The 17,459-nt window shown below is 47.2% G+C and overlaps 2 protein-coding genes across 4 annotated transcripts in view; both read left to right on the top strand.

Moving 5' to 3' along the window:
* Positions 1 to 17,459, top strand: part of LOC128399909 (immunoglobulin superfamily member 1-like) — a 270,931-nt gene that overhangs the window by 66,348 nt on the left and 187,124 nt on the right. The gene's annotated exons all lie outside the window — the stretch shown is intronic.
* The window catches only part of LMTK3 (lemur tyrosine kinase 3), a 28,428-nt gene continuing 14,628 nt past the window's right edge, over positions 3,660 to 17,459 (top strand). Inside the window, exons 1-9 of one of the 3 annotated variants that reach the window (XM_053361764.1) lie at positions 3,660 to 4,653; positions 9,055 to 9,188; positions 10,367 to 10,517; positions 11,419 to 11,495; positions 12,734 to 12,852; positions 13,856 to 13,943; positions 14,222 to 14,370; positions 16,056 to 16,140; positions 16,583 to 16,704. In XM_053361764.1, the coding sequence (XP_053217739.1) occupies positions 4,566 to 4,653; positions 9,055 to 9,188; positions 10,367 to 10,517; positions 11,419 to 11,495; positions 12,734 to 12,852; positions 13,856 to 13,943; positions 14,222 to 14,370; positions 16,056 to 16,140; positions 16,583 to 16,704 (1,013 nt within the window). In that variant the 5' untranslated portion in view covers positions 3,660 to 4,565. The remainder of the gene's footprint in view (positions 4,654 to 9,054; positions 9,189 to 10,366; positions 10,518 to 11,418; positions 11,496 to 12,733; positions 12,853 to 13,855; positions 13,944 to 14,221; positions 14,371 to 16,055; positions 16,141 to 16,582; positions 16,705 to 17,459) is intronic. The other 2 variants (XM_053361762.1, XM_053361763.1) reach the window with 2 other exon arrangements.

Raw genomic sequence — 17,459 nt, 5'->3', positions numbered from 1 at the left:
CCGTTGCTCGGTCCCTGCTCCTGCCAACCTAGCAGTTTGAAAGCACATCAAAGTGCAAGTAGATAAATAGGTACCGCTCTGGCGGGAAGGTAAACGGCGTTTCCGTGCACTGCTCTGGTTCACCAGAAGCGGCTTAGTCATGCTGGCCACATGACCCGGAAGCTGTAGGCCGGCTCCCTCGGCCAATAAAGCAAGATGAGCACCGCAACCCCAGAGTCGGCCACGACTGGACCTAATGGTCAGGGGTCCCTTTACCCTTCACCTTTAAGTGGTATCTAGGGAGAGGGGAGGGGAACATTCCCTTTTCCCCACTCCAGATCTCCTCTCATGCAGCTCTCTCTCTCTCCACCCCCCTTCCTGGATTTCAAGGGTGTGTTTGCCTAATAGTAAAACAAAGGCAAAACATAAGTGAGAACTGTACCTTTTAAACTGGCTTAACTGTCCTGATTTCCCCCCAGGAACTCTAGGTACTATAGTTCCATGAAGTGGTTTAGGGATTCCAAAGAGCAATTTCCCATCATGGTCCCAAAAGTACAACCCTCAAGTTCATGGACAGTAGCCAAGGCAGTTAAACGCATCTCATACCAGTTCAAGTATGACATGTAGTCATGGTCTTAGTGAATTTTCATGTGATTTTCATGTGGGTTTCTGTGCAGCGCTGTGACAGTAACATGTGCTGACAAATTATGAAAGTTTTCACATTGGAAAGTTTGAGGAGGCCGTGATGGCATACACACCATACATTTAAAGCACCCCTAAAAAGTGGAAAACTCAAGAATTACCAACAATAGAAGAATGGCAGATGAAGATGATGGATTTTTCGGAGCTAGCCGACCTAACCGGAAGAGTCCGCGACCAGAAGGAGGAGGAGTATCAGGAAGAGTGGAATAAATTTAATGATTATTTAGTTAAATTTGTTAAGTTAAACTAACTGAAATCAGCTTGCAGATACTTAATGGGCTAAGGATTTTATTTATGTTAAGTGATGAATTAATATGTTTAATTCCATAAGGTGAAGATCTAAGGATGTTAGTCTTTAAGTTAAATTTCATAAAAATTGGGATTTGGAAAACCGTTAAAAGGACATGCAATGAAATTCAACCAAGGGGAAGCGAGGAAGTCACTTAACAAAGTTAATAACTGTAATTTTCAATAAGGCTATGATTTATGTTTGTATGTTTTGTGTGTTTGTTTGTTTGTTTATAATATTGTGAAAACTAATAATTTTTTTTTGGAAAATAATAATAATAAAGCACCCCTGAAAGAATCCTGGGAGCTGTAGCTTGTTAAGGGTGCAAGGAATTATAGCCTCTGTGAGGGGTAAACTAGAGTTCCCAGGATTCTTTTGCAGGGCGGAGTTGCTCTTAAATGTGCTTTAAATATATGGTTTGCATGCAGCACATATTTTAAAGGCCCCGTCTGCACTATACCTTTAAAGTGGTTTTCTACTACTACTTTAAATGGTCATAGCTCTTCCCAAAGAACTCTGGGAACCCTAGTTTGCCCATCACAGAGCTATAATTCCCAGCACCTTTAACAAACTACAGTTCCTAAGATTATTTGGGGAGGTATGCTTTAAATTTATAGTGTGCATGGAGCTAGCTGCACCTCCAAAAATCCTGTTTTGAGTAGCCAACCAGTTATTGCCGGAAAGCCCACAAACCAGTCGCATGATGGCAAGGGTCCCTCTCTCACTGTATGATTTCAGTACCTGGTAGTCAGAAGGCACAAATTGTGTGTCTTCTTACTCCATAGTGCATGAGGAATAGCACCAGGTATCTGTGCGCCACCATTTTGTGTGAGTGAAACACGGTGGCAACTGGGGTCTGCATGCATGTGATTATTTGTTTATTTACTTATAAAATTTATACACCGCTTGGCTGTAATAAAAAAAAACACCACTCAAAGCTGTTTACGACGAAGTAAAACAATAAAACCGATAATAATTCACAGCCAACATACAAAAGTTGAAAATGCTAAAACAGATTAAAATTACCTCAACTTTCTAAGCATCTGAGCAGACTTGTCTGAACAAGGATGTTTTTAGCAGGTGCCGAAAAGAGCCACGTGCTTGATCTCAATAGGCAGGGAATTCCAAAGTTCTGCCACACTAAAAAATCAAATTCTCACTGCATCTTTAATGGCTGACACAGTGAAATGATTACTGTAAGCCCACAACTCACACAGGGGTTACATTCTCGGGATGGCAACTAAAGGCAAAATCACATCTAGTCAAAACCCACTGGGTTCAATGGTAGGCAGGATTGCCAAAGTCGTTTCCCCAAAAACCCCAGAACCCCTTTTAGGTTTTTTAAAATTATATTTGCCACATACGTAAAGCTAAAGGTGCCCAAGTTAAATGTGTGTAAGTTGCAGGCTTACTGTATTATTTTTTAATTGACCACACCACGTATGATTCCAAGACCGTTTCAGCATGTGTGGAAACTGCTGCCATTTTGCACTGGATTATTTATTCATCCTGTTTGCATTCTACCTCCAACAAACTCAGGGCAGAGTATTTTTCAGCATCCCATATTTTTCCTTTACAAAATCCTAGGAGGGGGCTTAGGCTGGAAGGTAGTAACTGGATCAAAACCATCCATATGATTATCAGAGTTGAGGAAGGTTTTGAACCCATGTTGAAGAGTGCCTGGCGTGCTCTGGTCCATGGGGTCACAAAGAGTCGGACACGACTAAACAACAACAACAATGAACCCATGTTTAAGGCTGTTCACCTTGTGGTTAGTGCACCCACTAACTCCCCCTTCGGACACCAATTGGCCACACCCCTCATTGGTCAGAATTGTGGAGGCCTGTCTGTACACAGGCCTCTTTTCAGACCAAAGCTGAATGAGTGACTGTCAGGCAGATGTGGCCTCAGTGTCATCCAGTGCTGTGATTGTGGCTTGCAGCAGGTCCAATCCCCTGCCCCATATGTTTGTTGAAGGTGGGTCATTTGAAGATTTCTTCTCTCTGATCCGAATGGGAATCTTTCTCTGGGATGCATGAGGCAACGTGTATGGATGACCTTGAGAAAATGGTTCTGTGTGACATAAAATACAGTTCATGACACCATGGGAATGGAGTCTAGTCTGCCGTTGAGATGGAGCAGGGACTTTTCAGTGGTGGCCTCTAAGCTCTGGGATTCCCTCCTACCCATTCTGCGGTCCTTGTTCTCACATTCTGCCACCTCTTCCTTCCAGAGGACAGGGAAAAAATATATTTCATTCTGCCTTTCCTGTTTGGTTGTTTATTTGATAATTATGGGATTCTGGCACCACTGTTTCAGCAGCTGTTTCCCTTTATTCAGTGTTTTAATTTTATTGTTGTTTACGTGACACTTAATTGTTTTCACAGTAATATCGTTTTAAATCTTTTTATCACTGTTGGACACTGCTTGGTGGTCGAAAAGCAGCATGCAGCTACTGTAAATAAATACAGCAACACTTCCTATCTACGTGTAAGACATTTTCTGCAAGCATGAAATATTGTGCATGATCTGTTATGTTTGTGTGTGTATGTTTGTGTGTGAGAGACTCTGTTTATGCCTGTGTGTGAGAGAGAGAAGGAGATTCTCCTTATGCTTATGTGTTTGTGGAATATGACACTGAATCTGGCAGATGCTCAGCGGCGTAGCACTACTTGTGTGCAAAATATCCTCTCCCCTTTTGCAGCCCTCTCTGCCTCACTGCCCTGAACCCCTCTTTTAATCACTCCATCCTTTCACCTTCTTGCTCCTGCACTCCCTACTGCTGCTGCTGCTGTTGTTGCTGCTGCTGCTACCCAAGAGCAGGTCTCCATGGTGATAACACCCCCCCATCCATTCCTGCATCCTCCTCCCTTCAGCCTAAGTGACATGCCCATTGTCCAATCCACAACCCGGGCTGCATGGGAGGGCTTTGATCTCCATCAATTTCTCTGCTACCCGAAGAGCAAGGTTTCCGAAGGGGGGGGGAACACCCAGCCTCCTTCCCCCCTTTTTCTCTTCCCCTCTTTTTCCCCCTCTTTCCTTCCTTCCTCCTTCCTCCTTTCAACTGGGATTTTAGGTTTTTCTCCTTCACCTCTTCCCCACCCCCCTCTTCCCCACACATCTGCTTCCTCCTGTTCCCTCCCCCTCCCCATGTGAGATCACCTATTGTTACAATGGCTTTCTTCGCCCCCCCTCCATCCTTGCCGCCACTTCTCTTCAGCCACCTTTGACTATCCTCTGCCCTCCCCTCCCTCTTTATTTATTCCATTTCCCATCTCCTCCCCTTCCTCGGCAACGAGAGAAGATGATGCCTGGGGATGAGATCCAGGTAGCAGCCAGCCAAGCGGTCGCACATCCTCCGAAGGATGCAGGCGACACAACGATCTGTTGGGTACCATTGTTCTTGGCGTCTTCGGCTCTGCTCCATCCCTTCTGATGACTGATGCCCACCGTGTCTCTGCTTTTCTGTGCATTGCTGGGTGGCGAATCTCTCCCTCCCTCCCTCTCTCCCCCTCTCTCTCCACCCCCCACCCTGCACCTACGTCTTGAGACCTCTCCCCGCCTTCCTGATCCATGATCCCAGACTCCCCCTAAGATGCTAAGACAAGGCCCCTTCCTTCTCCTGGCTGCGTCCATGTCGTATTTCAACCCAGAGAAAGCTTTGGCAGCGCCTTCGGAAAACGGTGAGTCTTCTTGGCAGGTTGCGAGGGCTCCCATTCATCTGTGGCAGTGGTCACCCCTCCTTGCCTTTTCCTCCCTCGCCTCCACCATCTGTGGCCACCTGTTTGTGTGATGGGTTACCTGCCCAAATTAGACAACCATCCCACTTTCATGTGTGCAAAGCTGGGCACGGCGGCAGGGCTTGCGGGATTTCTCGCTTCCCAAACAAGAGGCTGGCGGTGTTTTCTGGGTTAATAAATTCCATTCCGGAGAGAAGGCTGGGATTCCTGTATAGACCAAATTAATCATTGCTGGTTTTCCTCAGATGCCTATGCCGGCCGTGTTTGCTGGTTGACTGGATTCCCCCCACCCCTTCTTCCTTTCCGACCCTGGCGAGGGAAATTGAGTAGACCTGGAGGGGCTGAAGGAGTGGCAAACAAGAATATAAGTTATTTGGGGAGTACGAGAACAAATATGTTTTTGTACATGGTGGGGGCCCATGATTAGAGCACAGCAGCAAAGATCTGGGATTAGTGTGTGAAGAAAACAAGGAATGTGTGTGTGTGTGTGTGTGTGTGTGTGTGTGTGTGTGTGTTTGTGTGTGTGTGTGTGAGAGAGAGAGAGAGAGAGAGATGGGGAGGGGTGGGCGTGAGGTCTGTGGCATCTCGAATATATAGCATGAAGCCACATTTGGTCTGGCAGCCATCTGGAGAGAGCGGCGTGACTCACTATGGATGTGCCCTTGGCACAAGGGTCTGGTGGTGGTAGAGTTTTGTGGGAATTGGCGTGTGCTGTGGGACTGCTAAAGTGCTGGGAGGGCCGGCAGGCCTGAGATAGAGAAGGTACTTGGGGCCCGAAGATAACAGGGGGGTTGTGAAGATGAGCTGAAAGAGAGAGGAAGGAAGGGGTGTGTGTGTAAGGGACGAAAAGGTGAAGGGAAGGGTGGGTGGATATGTACTGATGGATCGTACAGGTAAGAGTAAGTGACAGGACCTCATCCACTGGTTACCTTCTGTAAAATGGGAGCAATAAAGACTTTCCTCCTAATGTTAGCTTGTGGGGTGTTTACAAGTGTGTGGTGTGTGTGTGTGTGTGTGTGTGTGTGTGTGAGAGAGAGAGAGAGAGAGAGAGAGAGAGTGGGGTGGGGGACAGAGGTCACACCCACATCATACATTTAAAGCATATAACTCCTCACAGAGCTACAATTCCCAGCACCCTTAACAAACTACACTTCCCATGATTCCTTGGGGGAAACCATGCTCTTTAAATGTATAACGTGGCTGCAACCAGAAATTAGGACAAGGGAACATTGCTTGTGGTTTTACTGGAAGTAACTGCCTGGCCTGTTGCGTGAAACAGGATGTTTGCATTGGATCAACTTTTGGTCCGATCCGATAGGGTTCTTGTTTTCTGCGAGACAGAAATAATCACAAAGATTAGTTCCTCGCAGTAAATTCTGAAACACTGCTGGATGAAAAGGCCTGTCAAACAGGCCAGGAGTTTTATCTTCCTTATACCCTTAAAGGACATTCAAAACACATTCTTTTCATCAAAGAATTCTAAGCTTTGTAGTTTACCCCTCATGAGTTGCAGTTCCCAGAAATCCTTAAGAAACTACACTGCCTCAAATTCCTTGAGGGGGAGGGGAATGTGCTTTTAATGTGCTTTAAAGCTATAGTGTGTATGCAGCATTGGACAAATTCAATGTTATTCTTGACAAAGTAGCTAATGAGTTTTATTTCAGGATCCTGTCACCCCTACTGTTCCAACAGCTGGAAAGTTTTTCCCTGAGTTATAATCAAAGCCCTTTCTCTTGCAAAGTCAGTGTGTTCCCTCATGTACAACCCTTCCAATATTTCTCTCTCTTTTTCACCTCTCGTTCTATACATGCTCTGGTGCCATACTGCAGGCTGGAGTGGTGGGGCTCAGGCTACCATTGGCTTACTTGCCATGATGTCACCCGGAGGGTAAGGCGTCCTGGATTGAGTGCTAAGGAGGCCTTGGCAGACCTTGGACCTTTCTGGCCCAGATGCTTTCTTCTGCACACAAGGGCAGATAAATCCATAGGGAAACAAATGATTGTTCTTGTAGCCCATTTAGGGACAGGCTAATCAAGGCCATTTGGGTGATGTCAGAACAAACAGTTTGATGGTCTCGGGACAGAAGATGTGACATTTCTCTTTGCTTCACCAACAAAAAGTCTATGGGCTCACCACAGACTGTTTGCCAGGCTTCTCTTAATGTAGGGATTCATATATTTTTCCTGGAAAATCCAGCTGGATTTCCATTTCTGGTATAACTTTTTCCATGTAACCACCCCCAAGCCATTAGAAAAGAGACACCTCCAACTGCAGGCTTAAACTGGTTTAACGGTCATTTCCCGTTCCTACAAAACCCTGGGAATTGTAATTATTTTGGAGGAAGGGGCTAGACACCTCAGCATCTTCCAGAATTCTTTTTTTGGGGGGTGGTGGCAGTAATGGCAGTTAAAGGTAAAGGTCCAGTCGTGATCAACTCTGGGGTTGCGGCGCACATCTTGCTTTATTGGCCGAGGGAGCTGGCGTACAGCTACCGGGTCATGTGGCCAGCGTGACTAAGCCGCTTCTGGCAAACCAGAGCAGCGCACGGAAATGCCATTTACATTCCCGCTGGAGTGGTACCTATTATCTACTTGCACTTTCGAACTGCTAGGTGGGCAGGAGCTGGGACTGAGCAACGGGAGCTCACCCTGTCGCGGGGATTCGAACCGCCGACCTTCTGATCGGCAAGTCCTAGGCTCTGTGGTTTAACCCACAGCGCCACCCACGTCCCTATAATGGCACTTAGAGAGGTATAAAACAGTTTATATAGCCATGGCACTATATTGACTTTTAGTTTTTTCAGTTTTAGATCTGAAAAATACATCTGCACAGTTTCAGTTTAGAGTTCTGCTTCTGAGGCACCAAATGGACAGGTGGTTGGCAGTGAATTGAAAGTGGGATGGATAAAGTAACTGACAGTGAGTTGGTAAAAAGTTTCCATTGGGGAAGACCCGGCCTCAGCACCCAGCATGTCAGGGCAAATGTAGGGACCCTCCTGGATGGGTGCCACCATCCTTTCATATAAATTTTGCCTAAGCATTTTGATAGGGAAGCAACTGCTGCCACAGCCATCTTTATCACCTAGAATGTGTCTAGGCCTCAAGTCCATGGAGCCCAAAGGCATTCTGAAGGGAGGGAAAGATGGTGGCAGCTATAGCTGCTTTCCTCAGCTGCTGGTAACCTTCTGGGGTGTCCAAGTAAGGTTGTGGGGAGTGAGAATTGGTAGGGATGGGTGGTGGTGCTGAGCCCAACACGCAGCAGAGTGAGTGGCAAGGCGCTGGTGTCTTCATTTGTCTGGAAAGGTCCACCAGCATGGCAGTGTGGAGGACTGGGAGGAAAGCTTGCTGAGGACCCATTCACACTGGGCACTGTAGGGCTAGATGTCAGGAGGTCTGCAAAGAGGAGACTGCAAAGAGGAGACTGGAGTCACATGGCTGGGAGGGTAAGTAGTACTGTAGTTTGTTAAGAGGATGAGGAGTGGAGGAATGTTTATGATGATGAATGGAAGGAAGGGTTTCTGCCCTGGTCTAGATAAGTGTGTAGCCAGATTTGTAGAGGAACCGGATTAAACACGAAATAACAGATGGAGAATGGTGCTGTAGGTCCTGAACAGATGTGTAAGGGCTGAAACCACAGAGAATCTGTTTACATTTGGGGGGTTGAAAAACACACACACCCCTGACATCTGTCCTCCATTCTCTCTCATTGACTGCATCTCAGTCCCAAGATGTTGAATTCTGGAATAAAATTTGAATGCTTGCTTATTTACTCTCACTCCCGGATCCTAGCGTTAGGCAGAGTGAGGCGGGTGCCTTAGGTGGTGGATGGTGGAAGACAGGCAATGGCAGTGAGGTGTTGGACAAAGCTGTGTGTTCCCTAGGGGTTTCTCTGCACCTCCTAAGCACGTATGCTGCCCTCAGGCAAGGTGGAGGAGGCTAGCCTGTCGCCCATCTTCAGCTCTCAGGCTGCATATGCACCATGTCTTTAAAGCACATTGAAGGTACATTGATTCCCCCCAAAGAACCCTGCAAATTGTAGTTTACCCCTCACAGAACTATAGTTCCCAGCACCCTTAACATACTGCAGCGCCCAGAATTCTGCATGGGGAAGCAATATACTTTCAATGTGTGTACAACCTAGTCTCATTTCTTCTTTACAAGTAATAGGAGGGTGCCATCTTGTATTTTGCCTCAGGCAGCGAAAACAGTTTGGGTCAGCCCAGCTGCTTTGGCAGATTCTTATAAATGCCATATTATGGGTTGTGGACGAACATAGCTTTTGACAAATGTGCTTTAGAGAAAGACCCTGTCCCCTTTCTTCCTCTGCCTCTTGCCTCCCCCGCAGATGGTTTGTCCCAAGGCCGGGCTCCCCTGGCCCCTCCCTATGCTGTGGTCCTGATCTCCTGCTCAGGCTTGCTGGCCTTTATCTTCCTGCTCCTCACCTGCCTGTGCTGCAAGCGGGGCGATGTGGGGTTCAAGGTGAGCCTGGTTGTGGGGATTTGAGGTGGACATGGAATGCTTTGGGGAAGGGATGCTGCTGCTGTTGTTGTTATTTGCTGAAAGGCATTTGTGGCTTGTATTCTGTGAAGCTAAACAGCATCACAGATTGGAGTGTTCAGTTTCCTAAGCAAAACCTATAGCCCTCCCATTAGTCCCTGATGGTCAGGGATGATGAGAGGGACACAAGTTCCCCATCCCTCATGTTGGTGAGCAGGCCTTGTACCAGCGGTTAACCACATTGGGCATTTCCTGTGGGCCCCATTACTCTAAAGTGCTCCTCACCAGCCTGATCTGCTGCCCACCAGCTCACCACTGGGTCCAGCTCCACCCCATAGCAGCTGGCTAGCAACCTCCACCTCCTTGCTTGGGCACTGAGAAAGAGGCCAGAAGGTCCTTCTTCTCAGATTCTGGCATTCTTGGTGAGATGGCTAGGCATTGCCTGCACCAGTGCGGTTTGCCGTGATACCTAAAAAGGCTTTTTAAAATCATTTGGTTTTTTGAAAAAGTTAATAATAATAGACTTGTACAGTTGGGTCCAAGAGGATTGTCTAGTCCAACTCTCTGCAATGCATGATTCTTTTGCCCAAAGTGGGGCTTGAACCCACAATCCTGAGATGAAGAGTCTTGTGCTCTTATTAACTGAGCCGCAAGAGTAGAAAGGAGCGCCAGAGGTCAGTCCTCTGTGTTTAAAAAGTCTTTCGAGCCACCATGGCAAACCGCAGAAGTAACGGCAGAGGCATTCTCCAGGCCACCACATCACCAAAATGCCTGCTCTAAAAAGGATGTCTTTGGCCCTTTCTCAGAGCCCAGGTGCTGAGGGAGGTGCCAGCGAAGCTGTTATTGTAGCCGTGAAGAATGTTTTTAAACAGGATTAAGAGAGACGTCAGGGCGGAAGGGAAGAGGAGGGCGGCAGTGTTGTCCCACAAAGGGGAAGATCAGGTGCAGCAGCTGCAACTCTGGTGATGGTGGTGGTGCATTGGCCATGCCAAGGTCCCCATTAAACCTGGGACCAGCCCTGTTGGTGGGTTCTGAGGCTTGGGGATGGCAAGGCTATGGGGAAACACTGAGGTTGCTACTTCAGGCAACAGACTGGGAAATAATGGGAAAACTAGCAGAATTTCTTATCATCCTTACACTCTCCTCTGCCCACCTGGCAGGAATTTGAGAACCCTGATGGAGAAGAATATTCTGGAGAATACACACCACCTGCAGAGGAGACGTCCTCCTCTCAGTCTATCCCGGATGTCTACATTCTGCCTCTCTCAGAGGTCTCGCTCCCGTCCTCCAACCAGCAGATGCCCAAAACAGGTAAGATTCCTTGGAGAGGGTATGCATGCACCTGCCTCTTGATCTGCTGATTTGCTACTGGGTTAGGTTCAAGGTACTTGTGTTTATCCACAAAGTCCTAAACAACTTGGGCTCAAAGTGCCTTGGGGACCACCTGATTCCTCATGCTCCACCTTGATCACTGAGATCCTCTGATGGGGCCCTTCTGGTGGCTCCCCATGACCCTAAGGATCAGTTGGCCATCTCTGGGTTCCAGGCCTTTTGTATGGCAGACCTTGCCCTGTGGAACTGCCTACAAATGGAGGATTGGCAGGAACCATCCCTCTCTTCCTTCAGACGTCGTTTGAAAACTTTTTCGTTTACAACATTCCCCCCCCCCCAATAGCCAGCCAGTATTTATTGATATTTATTGATGTTATTATGGCTCTTCTGTTGATTTTACCCTTATATGTGTACTCTACCTTGTTCTATTTTTATGGAAGTGTGGATTATAAATTTGTAAAAATAAACAAATCACTGACATTTCCCACACCAGCTTGGTCCCATATAGATGGCAGAAAGGCTAGAGCAGGAATGGGGAGCTTTTGGTCCTTCAGACACTGTTGAACAACAACCTCTGGCCATTTTCTGTGTTTGCTAGGGCTGATGGGAATTGTAGTTCAGCAATATTTGGAGGGCCAAAGGTTCTCCATTCTTGCCTGGAATGATAGGTGGCCTACAAAGGGAGAAGCAGTGGTCATTATATTTGCCAGGAAGCTGGTACCATCCTGCCCCATCAGCTGCTTCTGCTAGCTAGCTTATGTCCCAGTAGCTTGTCTATTAACTTTTGAACATGGGGGGAAATGAAGCTGGGAGGTTCATGCTCAAGTCATCGGGTCATGACATTGACTTCTGTTACTGCCACGCTCTGTCTCTCTTTCAGATCTAGTTAAACACTTGGGACTCAGCAGACAACACCTCAGTTATTTGCAGGAGATTGGAAATGGCTGGTTTGGAAAGGTGAGCAAAAGCTTGTTGTTGGGGATGTGATTTTTGTTGTGGGACCCAAGGTTCTTTCCAGCGGGCTCCAGTTTTATTCTCAGGGAATATGAAGAGCCACTGTGAGTTTAAAAATAGCAATAATTTGACATATTATTATGCAGCTAACAACAACAACAACAGAGTAACAGGACACTTATGTACAGTGGTACCTCGGGTTAAGTACTTAATTCATTCCGGAGGTCCGTACTTAACCTGAAACTGTTCTTAACCTGAAGCACCACTTTAGCTAATGGGGCCTCCTGCTGCTGCCGCGCCGCCGGAGCCCAATTTCTGTTCTTATCCTGAAGCAAAGTTCTTAACCTGAAGCACTATTTCTGGGTTAGCGGAGTGTGTAACCTGAAGCGTATGTAACCTGAAGCGTATGTAACCCGAGGTACCACCGTAATGCAGATGCACAAAATGAAACAACAGTAGATAAAACAACAACCATGGTTATATCCACGCCATATACGGTATTTTAAAGCACACGGCTTCCACCAAAGGATCCTGAGAAGTGTAGTTTGTTAAGGTTGCAGGGAATTGTAGCTCTGTGAGGGGTAAACGACAGTTCCCCAGATTCTTATGTCCTTTAAATGTGCGTTAAATGTTCTCTAACTGTGTAGTGTGGGTGTGACCAGTCAATTGCACAATACAGGCAAAAACAGCACTTGAAAATAAATCTCCATATTGGGTGGAAAGGATAAAAGAAAACCTACAACCATCTTACAGATAAATAACCAGGATCGAGAAGGTCCTCTCTCTCCATTTGCCACCTGCCTAAATTCAGATTAGAGGGACATAGAGAGAAGCCTCCAAAAATGAACAGAAGGTTCAGTGAGTCTTGTGTGGTAAAAGGCGGTATCCGGACACAAAGCTGGGAGGGCTTCGTAGGTAATTACGAATTACCTTTGAATTGTGCCCAGAAATGAACTGTGGCCCTGTAAGAACTGGCGAGATGTGTTCTGTGTAGTTCGTTCCAGGCTGCATACATATCTGTGGCTTAAATCGCTGCCAGGTCATTCTTTTTCTGAACTCTGAAGCTAGTTTGAAGGGGGAAAAAATGGATGTGCAATGTTTCATAAGAAAAGACAGAATAGATATGGATCATGGCCAATGTCGTGTGGACGCCGCTTCCCTAAACCAGTGGTAGGATCACACTGGATGGGAGCGTGTGTTCACAGCTCTGGTTAGTAACCATTTCCCCCCCTGTTCCACAGGTAATCCTGGGTGAAATATTCTCAGATTTCACCCCTGCACAGGTGGTAGTGAAGGAGCTACGGGTGAGTGCTGGGCCACTGGAGCAGAGGAAATTCCTGTCAGAGGCCCAACCATATCGGTAAGAAGCCGGAGAAACTGAAGTGGGAGGAAGAAACAAGGGGCAAAATATCCCCATATAAACCTTATTGTGAGGCAGCTGCTGCAGAGCTAAAGCTGCCCGTGATTCCAGTAAGTGTTATACCTCATGCCAGTCTCCCCAGTAGCCCATCATCATGTAATAGGGAAACGCTAGTCGAGACTCCAGTAACACAATTACAGTCGTACCTTGGAAGTTCAACAGCTTAGTTCCCAAACGTTTTGGCTCCCGAACACCGCAAACCCAGAAGTGACTGTTCTGGTTTCCGAACTATTTTTGGAAGCCGAACGGCCGACGGGGCTTCCATGGCTTCCGATTGGCTGCAGGAGCTTCCTGAAGCCAATCAGAAGCTGCGCTTTGGTTTCCGAATGTTTTGGAAGTCGAACGGACTTCCGGGACGGATTCCATTCAACTTCCAAGGTATGACTGTACTCCCTGCTCTAAATAAAAAACATAAGAACATAAGAAAAGGGAGGAGTATAGGAAAGAAGGAATCTTTTTAAAAAGGGTTTAAACTCAACCTAGTCGAGCTTTGTGTTAAGTTGTGGGTGAACATATCAGACGACACAGCGATTCTTCAAACAGCTCTTGTTTACTCAGAGGCCAGAACAGAACTGAACTGAAGGGTTCAACCAGCCTGCCTATATAGAGCTCCAGTACAACGTAACTGTAACAACTTTCTGTAACTATCCAATCACTGAACGTTACTTTCGATCCCTTATTTGCATATGTGGACCTGAACTATCTACATTCTACAGTATCCCCCTGCTGGCCCAGGGTGAGAACTTCAGTACATAACACTTTGCTTACTTTGGAATGTAGTGTCAGCTCTTTTTAATTTTATTTGCTAAAATGCAGTTGGGGTACACTTTCAGCCCTCGAAAACTGAGCAGAAACAGGTGCCGCCTCTTTGTGATGAATGGAGCAAAACCTTCTTTCCCCCTCCTCTTTCTGCCCTTCTCTCCATCCACCCCCTTCCCTCAAGAAGCCTCCAGCATCCAAACATATTGCAATGCCTCGGCCTGTGCACAGAGACCATCCCTTTCCTGCTCATCATGGAATTCTGCCAGCTGGTAAGTATACTTAAGCCGAAAGATGAATTTGGGTGGGAAAACACAAGAGGGATAGATTGCTCTTGCCAGGGGTCCAAACAGATCGCTGTGGGGAGCGGCGGGGAAGGTTCTCCTAACATCACTCCATCTGTTTAGCCATAGCTGCCAAGTGTCCCGGAAAAAAGGGACATTCTGTTTTTTCACATGAGGTTGGGGAATTTGCTTGGGTCTGTAGGAAACTTTGTGCTAGCTTCGCTGACTTCGCTCACCAACCCTTTTCTCGCCCTGTGTTCCTCCAGGGAGATCTGAAACGTTACCTTCGAGCTCAGCGCAAAGCAGACGGGATGACCCCTGACCTTCTGACCCGTGACCTCAGCACACTACAGCGCATGGCTTACGAGATCACTCTGGGAGTGCTACATTTGCATAAAAACAACTACATCCACAGGTAGACCAGAGACCACGATCCTTGGGTTGTTCAGGAAATGTTGAGCTGTACGGAGCTGTGTATGGTTTAAGCTCTGGAACTCAAAGGGTTTTGCTGATGAATATGAATTTTAATGATTTGAAATGTAGCGGTCCATACTCCAGACGTGGGTGGCGCTGTGGTCTAAACCACCAAGTCTCTTGGGCTTGCCAATCAGAAGGTCGGCAGTTCGAATCCCTGTGATGGGGTGAGCTCCTGTTGCTCTGTCCCAGTTCCTGCCAACCTAGCAGTTCGAAAGCACACCAGTGCAAGTAGATAAATAGGTATCGCTGTGGCAGGAAGGTAAATGGCGTTTCTGTGCACTCTGCCTTCCATCAAGGTGTGAGGTTGTGCCAGAACTGGCTTAGTCATGCTGGCCACATGGCCTGGAAAGCTGTCTGTGGACAAACGTCGGCTCCCTCGACCTGAAAGTGAGATGTGCGCTGCAGCCCCATAGTCGCCTTTGACTGGACTTAACCGTCCAGGAGTCCTTTACTTTACTTTTACTTTACTTTACCTCTGAGAGGCAAATTCAGCCCAGGTGAGTATAGCTTGAGCAGGTCGGGGCAGAACAGATGTGTGAACCCGCCTATCTGCTAAGCTCTTCTGCTGAGGCCTTACTCGGAGTGTCTCACATTTGAAGATGAGGGGGGCATCTAAAACAGGACTTTTTCTCTGGTGCCACCCAAAGTTGGGAATGCTTTGTTGTCATTCAGCAGAGCAGTTGTAACTGGGGTGGGGAGTGACAGGTAAGGGCAAATTTTGTCTATCTTCATCTCAGCCTATCTTGTTTTTCGTTTGTTTTTAAACCCCTCCATAGGCTTCAGGGGTGGGAGATTAACTATGCCAGCACCAGGCTGGTATAGCTGATTAGCTTCATTCTGGGATTTTTGAGGGGGATGGAGAGGCTTTGTATCCAGGGCCATTCCTGCTCTGCCCGCCCCTGGCAAGAATGCATCATTTTGCCAATGGAATTACTGCTTTACACCATGGGATTTCCCATGGCACCCAGGGGACACTTGGTTTGGCTCCCTGCAACAGAAAAACTCCTATCCGCCCAAAGAAGGGCACGTCTTCCCCCCTCCCTATCTCCCTCCAACCAGTGGACCTGGTCTTGTAATGGTGTCCATTACAATTTTTTTCTACTGATTTCTCCCCCTATTTATCCAAGCTCTTGGTGGCACCTGATTAGTTAGTGCTGTTCTGTTTAGTTTGGGCCAATTGGCTGCATTAAATTAAATACAGTGGTGCCCCGCAAGACGAATGCCTCGCAAGACGAAAAACTCGCTAGACAAAAGGGTTTTCCATTTTTTGAGTCGTTCCGCAAGACGAATTTCCCTATGGGCTTGCTTCACAAGACGAAACGTCTTGCGAGTTCTTGCGAGTTTGTTTCCTTTTTCTTAAAGCCGCTAAGCCGCTAAGCCGTTAATAGCCGCTAAGCCATTAAGCCGTTAATAACCGCTAAGCCGCTAATAGCTGTGCTTCGCAAGATGAAAAAACTGCAAGACGAAGAGACTCGCGGAACGGATTAATTTCGTCTTGCGAGGCACCACTGTAAATAGAAAGGGAAAGCTGGTGATGAAAGGTGCTCTTTACTCTCTCTCTCCATCCCCTGGCCCGCCCACCTCCAAGCCGCCCTTACTGGGTATTTTTCTATCCCTCCCTAGTGATCTGGCCCTTCGGAACTGCTTGCTGACCTCTGACCTCACAGTGCGCGTTGGAGACTATGGCCTGTCGCACAACAACTACAAGGTGAGGGGCGGGGCCATCCATGCCACAAGGCCCCTGCAGGTAGATTGAAATGTGTTTGCCTGTTTGCCTGTGTCTGGTGACATCAGGTTTTTTTGGGTGATCCTCCTGCATAATTTCCAATCAGCACATATATAGTAACTTTCTGCTGAAATCCCTTTTGCTGTCACAAAGGATCTGGTTTATTTTTGTCCTGCTTTTGTTGTTTTGTAGCCCCTCTGGGCAGCAGTAAGGGGGTAGCATTGAGGAAGCACCACAGAACAGTTAATAAAGCAGACTAAATCCATCAGTAAATGCACCAATATTGTGTCAGGGACATATTGTGGAATATACCCACAGAAAGACACCTGCTTGGAAAGGCTCGACGCCCTTGTTTTCATCTGTGAAGCTTTGGAGAGTCTGCATCTCCAGCCCTGTTCCACCCATTCCTCATATCTGTTTGTAGGAAGACTATTACATCACTCCGGACCGGCTCTGGATCCCTTTGCGCTGGGTTGCCCCGGAACTGTTGGATGAGATGCACGGAAGCCTCATTGTGGTGGATCAAACCAAGCAGAGCAATGTCTGGTGAGTTGCAAAGAGCCACCCACCCACCCCACGCACCTGTGCTTGAGGGAATTCACAGCGCAACCCTATACAGTGGTACCTTGGTTCTCAAACTTAATCCATTCTGGGAGTCCGTTTGTCTCCTGAAACCATTCAAAAACCAAGGCGCACTAGATGTTCGGCTTCCCAAAAACGTCCGCAAACCAGAACACTTACTTCCGGGTTTGCGGCATTCTGGAGCCGATTTGTTCGGCAACTAAGCCGTTCGGGAACCAAGGTTTGACTGTATGTCTATTCAGAAGTAAGCACCACCAAGTTTAACAGGGCTTACTCCCAGGTAACTGTGCATAGGATTTCAACCTTAGTTTGCATTTTTGCACGCCTAGATCCAATTGGGCTAGAGCTGAAACAAACTTGGTTTTTAAATCCTTAAGGGAATGCTCCGAACTTTGCTTACAAATATTAAAATTTATATCCACCATGTTCAGTGGTGGGGAACCACTGGCCAGTGGGCCTGATTAAGCCCAGCAGGCCTCATATGACTCATGAGGCTGTTTCTGCTGAGTCATGACCATCTGCCCTATGTCAGGTGTAAATATGTAGTAATGTGGAGTTTACAGGCACCCCATGCCAGCTGATCTGTGCTTTTGCAAAAGCTGATCATCAGTACTTTGCCTGGCTGTGTGCCTTCAAAGCACATTTACAGGCACTCTTTGGTGTCAAACCATACCTGCAAACTTGACATTTTCCCTCTTCATTTGCAAGTGCAGCCTGAC

Source organism: Podarcis raffonei, chromosome 13, assembly GCF_027172205.1.
Source record: "Podarcis raffonei isolate rPodRaf1 chromosome 13, rPodRaf1.pri, whole genome shotgun sequence".
Lineage (NCBI taxonomy): Eukaryota > Metazoa > Chordata > Lepidosauria > Squamata > Lacertidae > Podarcis > Podarcis raffonei.
Note: the sequence above shows the minus strand (reverse complement) of the source record. Positions and strands in the feature narration are given on the sequence as shown.